The sequence below is a fragment of the Geospiza fortis genome, unplaced genomic scaffold (genome assembly GCF_000277835.1).
Source record: "Geospiza fortis unplaced genomic scaffold, GeoFor_1.0 scaffold408, whole genome shotgun sequence".
Taxonomy (NCBI): domain Eukaryota; kingdom Metazoa; phylum Chordata; class Aves; order Passeriformes; family Thraupidae; genus Geospiza; species Geospiza fortis.
Window position 1 is genome coordinate 305427 of NW_005054330.1, and position 5607 is coordinate 311033.

The 5607-nt window shown below is 51.8% G+C and overlaps 1 protein-coding gene across 1 annotated transcript in view; it reads left to right on the top strand.

The window, feature by feature from the left end:
• The window catches only part of MYO18B (myosin XVIIIB), a 135859-nt gene that overhangs the window by 37334 nt on the left and 92918 nt on the right, over positions 1–5607 (top strand). Inside the window, 3 exon segments of the mRNA XM_031057455.1 lie at positions 3285–3398; positions 3789–3905; positions 4555–4638. Coding sequence (XP_030913315.1) covers positions 3285–3398; positions 3789–3905; positions 4555–4638 — 315 coding nt within the window.

Below are 5607 nucleotides of genomic sequence, written 5' to 3' on the forward strand. Positions count from 1 at the left end.
AGCGGGGAGGCCGCAGGGAGCATCCCCCGCTGCCCCGGTTAACTGAGCGCTGACGCATTGGAGAGTCTCCTTGGAAAAGGAGCGCTTCCCTGTAATTAAGGCAACGCTGGTGGAGTGGGGTTTTTTTTCCCTTTTCCCCCCTTTTTTTCCCTTTTTTTCCTGTTAATTACCTTCTGTTTGGCGCGTTTCTGCGCGTCTCCTACGGCCGGGCTGGGGCGGCGTTGCCATAGGGATGCTGGAAGCGGGAGAGGGATGGGGGGGATTTGAGCTCGGCGCTGTTGAGTGACCTGGGGAGCCTGTGCCAGCTCTGTGCCACCACACTGGGGACATCCCCGACCCCAGGGTGAGCTCTGAGTCCCCTGCCATGGGTAGGGGCACCACGGGGCTGTCCATCCCCTCGTGGGCTGTGTATTCCCAAGTGCCAAGCAGGGGCTCAGCTAAAGATGCTGGCCCGCTGGAACCACTCAGAAATTAATCTGTTCTGCACATTTCACCTGGAAACCAACGAACCTGGAGGCACGAGCAACTCCAGCAACACCCAAATGTAACTGGGAGGGTCGTTGTGCATAAATAACAGCTGTGAGCAGCAGCTGCTCCCACCTGTGCTGGGGGAGAAGGGGAAGGTGAGCTGGGCCTGATGGAGACAGAGGTGTGTCCATGCCCTTACCTGGATGTCCAGGGCAGGAGATGGCCATGGCTGGGGCAGGCCACACTGGGAATGGCCATTTTTTTGCACTCTTGTGTTGTTAAATATTATTATTGACCCAGTGCTGTAGTGCTGCGCTTCATTAATCCCTCATTTTTTCCCAAATCCCACTTTGGGGCTGGAGAGGTTGCACTGCCCCTGTTTTTTCCCAGTCCCTGGTGAGAGGGAAATGTGGCAGGGCTGTGCACTCAGGTCCTTTCCATGTGCTGATCTGAGGGACCTTCATGGATGCTGAGGTGCTCCCTCTGCCCATCCCATCATGTCCAGCCCCATCTCTCTGGGGAATAATGAGCTGGGCATTATCTGGGGAATTAAGTCTTTGCTCCAGAGAGTAAAGTCATGGAGAGAGCAGCTGAGGGAGCTGGAAAGGGGCTCAGCCTGGGGAAAAGGAGGCTCAGGTGGGACCTTGTGGCTCTGCACAACTCCTGACAGGAGGGGACAGCCTGGGGGTGTCAGGTTCTGCTCCCAGGGAACGGGGACAGGAGGAGAGGAAACTGCATCAAACTGTGCCAGGTTGGAAATCAGGAGGAATCTCCTCATGGAAAAGGTGGTCAGGGCTTGGAAGGGGCTGCTCAGGGTGGGTTGGAATCCCCGTCCCCGGAGGTGTCCAAGGAATTCCTGGATGTGGCACTCAGTGCTCTGGGCTGGTGGCACAGGCTGGATTTGGTGACTTTGGAAGTCTTTCCCAACATTTACGACTCTGGGATTCTGGGATTCTGGCTCCCTGCACACCCCAGCCCCCACAGCAAGGCAGGAGGTCACTCTCTGTCCCTGTGATTCCATGTCCTCTGCTCATCTCCCTTGTGTTTGGAGAAGAGCAAACAGCCTGGATTTTGGGAATGTGGACTTTTTCCTGTGCCACCAACACTGAGGCTCTGCCTGTGCTTAAAATGCCACATGATTATCCTGTCCTTTAAGCTGAAACAATTTCTAATGGCATTCATGACGACTTTCTCAAAAGCCAATGCATCCTACCAGCAGCCCACGGACCTGCACGAGAAGAAAAACTTTGCTAAAATGTTACATTTCCGTTAATCAAAATCCATATGGCTGAAAGTGCAGCATTGTTTCTTAATAAGGCTGAGGCATCCATTTTATGCAGGTATTTAACAGATGGTGTTCACAGCAAACTAATGTTGTTCCACAGTTCATACATTATGCATTTTTTGGGGGGGAATTTCAATTTATTCTTCCCAAGTGGGAAAATTCCATTACACCAAGTGAATTGGAAGCTGATGTTTAATGAGGGGTCCTGGAGATGCTTTTCTGTCTGATGGAATTCTCAGGAGTTTGGTGGGAATTGTGGCAGGGAAGAGGCCAGTCCATGAGTGGGGATGCAGCTGGACAGGTGGGAAAGGCCATAAAACCAGGAGCTGATCTGAGTGGCATCTTCAACTCATCCCAGCAAGGAACAGAGACTTTTTTACAGCTGATGGAAGAAAGTTCTTCCTTTTCTAGTGAGAGGTCTCAATCCTCCCAAAAAATGGAGGGAAACCAGCTGAGGATTGCTCCAGTGATAGTATTCCATTATTCCCCCCACTTTTTTATTTTTAAATTTTTTTTTGAGGGTGAGAGATAAAAAAGAAAGTAAAAAAAAAAAAAAATTCTCAAACTCTCACCATGGTGTGCAGCTTTTCCCGTTGCTCCCTGGAACTCCACAGGAAATGAGCAGTGAGCAGAGGGGTTTATTTTTCTTTTTCGTAGAGAAAAAGAAACCCCAACGAGCAGGGGAAGGAACTGGATGTTCAGGTACAGCCTACGACAACTCCTCCGCCCAGGCAAGGGGGGAGTTTTGGGGATGACGCTGCAGCTCCCAGATGTTTGCAGCCCATTGAAGATCGTTCGCGATCTCAATGGCTGAGCTGCAAAACCCGAGAGCAAACGAGCGTTTATAAATGGGATCTTCCACGTGTATTTGCAAATGCAATTTACGCCACGTGAAAAGCCCATTTGCAAACCCCCGAATCATGAATTGCTCTAATCAGGAATTACGTGTAATTCACATAATTTTGCAAATTGATGATCCCAGCTCTGCCTGGCCGAGGAGGAGGGAGGATGTGCCTGGACTCACCAGGACAGGCGGTGGTGTTGGGATCTGAGCTGGGAGGTGCCAACCAGGAGCAGACAAGCTGAGGAGCAGCAGGGGTTTAAAACGTGGAGATTTCTGTGTTGTTTAGCAGGGAAAAATGCCCTGTTGTCGCTCTAGGACATGAAATAAAACAACACGGACGCTGGACTCTCCAAGGTAAAAAAGAGGGCAGTTTAATTTCTGACTCCAACATTTATAGATTTCCAAAAGTGACAGCGGATTGGAGGGTGACAGTGCCACCTCTCCAATGACACCGGACAAACCAACAGTCCATCAACTTTCTCCTCCTCCATAAAAGAATGCAAAACAATCAGTTATTTACATGAAGTGCGTGAGAAAGTTCGTTACAAGAGTGCAAACATCAGAAGGTTTAGAAGAACTTAAAAAAAATAGGGTGACACCCTGTGAAAGTGGGAATAAGCACGGGGACAGCACCATCGGCATGTGGTTCCTGCTCCTTTAATGATGATCCCCTGCAACTTTTCCCAGTTGGAAGAGAGTGAAGCCAAGTGTGCAGAGGCCCAGAGATGCCAGCAGACAGCAGCCCAGGAGCTGGAGAACCTGCACACGGAGCTGGAGACCCTCAGCAGAAGCAAGACCCTGGTGGGTTCCTGGAGATGTCCCAGGGCAGGGCAGGTGGGAGGGCACAGTCCCACCTCGGGGGCTTTGGCAGCAATCAGCAGATGGTTTCCTAAATCAGCACTACCAGAGTGGTTAATAAATCACCTCACAGTGTTAATTACACCTCTGAGGATATTTACACGATATCCCAGCGAATTTACTGAGTCTCCAAGGATATTCCTCACTAAATCACTGGGGCTGTTTGGAAGCAACACCCCTCGGGGTGGTTTAATGGGGTGGACAAAATTCCTGCGAGGGAGCAGCATCCCACTTTCCTGCCCTGTCTCTCTGATGGGCTGGAGGCTGTTGGCAGCATATTCCAGAGGGGATTTGGTGGGATCCATGAAGCAGGAGCTGTGGGTCCTCCTGCAGGTGGACGAGCAGCTGTTCCAGCTGCAGCACGAGCGAGCCGACCTGCTGAAACGCATCGACGAGGACCAGGAGGACCTGAACGAGCTCATGGAAAAGCACAAAGCTCTGATCGCCCAGGTAGGGGCTGGGGCAGCCTCTCCAGCCCTGGGAGGGCTCTCAGAAAGCCCTGCAGGCTGGCACAGAGCAGGTGGTGGCACCTGGGGGTGCACAGTGGTGAGGAGCCACAGAGATGCTGTGATGAGGAAGGGAAGGCTCACAGCACCAGGTCCTCTCACCTGCAGTTTTTAATTTTCTTTCAAGAGGTGTTTTGCCTTTGGTTTCAACACCTGGGGAATCCTAGAGCTGTCCCTCTGGGTTGTTTTTATTCTTCCTTTCACCATTTTTTCCTCTAGAGGTTGAAAAGCACTGTCAGTCAGCCCTGGGGCTTCCAGTGCCATATCCAAACTATGTCAGGCTCTCCCAAAGGATTATCCTGGGAGCTGAGGGACCCCAAAACTCCCATGGGAGGGGGCCAGGCTGACAGTTCAGAGTCTGGTGCTCCTTGCAGAGGTGCTAGGGATCCAGGAGCCTGTGTCTGGAACCAGGAGAATCCTGATCCACAAATACTTGTTTCAAAAATTAGGGATGCTGCAGTGAGTTGGGAGAATGAGGCTCCATCAGGGCAGTCCAGGAGCAGCTCAGTGTCCCAGTGGCAGGAAATTCAGGCAGGAACCAGCCCTCTGCTCGGAGCCCTGCTGCTCCCACTCCACATTTTCTGTTCCTGCAGTCGGCCGCAGACATCGCTCAGATCCGGGAGCTGCAGACGCAGGTGGAGGATGTGAAGAAAGAAAAGCAGAGCCTGCAGGAGAAGGTAATTCCTGCAGGAGAAGGTAATTCCTGCAGGAAAACGTAATTCCTGCCCAGCCTGTGGCACCCCTGCTGCGGAGTGGGACCTCTTTAGGCTGGAGAAATTTTTCCCTGGCAGAGTTTTTGGGATTCACAGCCTGGTTTCTCTCTCCTCCCCTGCTGAATTGCCCTGGCTGGGATGGGCTGACCCCAGGGTGGGCACCAGCCAGGGGCTGCACCTCCTTGCCTCTGAGGCTGTGCCAGCTCTCCTGGAGTGAGGGATTTAATTTTAAACACATGAGTAATCCCATTAAGTGAAGTGCTTTACTGGAGCGTGGCTAAGCTGCCCAGGAATCAGAAGCAGGAGGAGCGGGTGGTGCTTTGGAGATAGGCTGGATAAAAGGAGACAAATTCCTGTAGTTTTAGGTCAAATTCAAAATCTGAACCCGGGATCACTAAAAGGGCAGTTTCCTTTGGAGATCTCGGTGTAAGAACTGAGGAAACAGCTTGGCCCAGGCAGCTTTCCACAAAGACTGTGAATTTTTACACCTGCTGTCCTCAAAGAGTGTGTGAGGAGAGAGGAGCAGAGGGGCCCCAGACACGTGTCCCTGGCCAGCAGGTTCTCCATTCAGAGCCACACTTCGGTGTCAGGCCTGTTCTGTGAGGCTCCAGCAGCAGGGAATTCTTTGGGGAGGGAGGGCAGTGCTTGGCCACAGCAGCTCAGGGGCCAGGAGAGACCCCCAGGGCATGGGAGGGACTGGGGAGGGGTCCAGGGGAGGGGATGAGCAGAGGGGATCAAGAGAGGGGTTCAGCCGAGGGATCAGCAGAGGGATCCATCAGAGGGGTCTGTGATGGTGTTCACAGGATAAGGGAAGAGACGAGGATCTGACTCCATGTTCCAGAAGGCTTGATTTATTATTTTATGATATATATTATATTAAAACTATACTAAAAGAATAGAAGAAAGGATTTCATCAGAAGGCTGGCTAAGAAT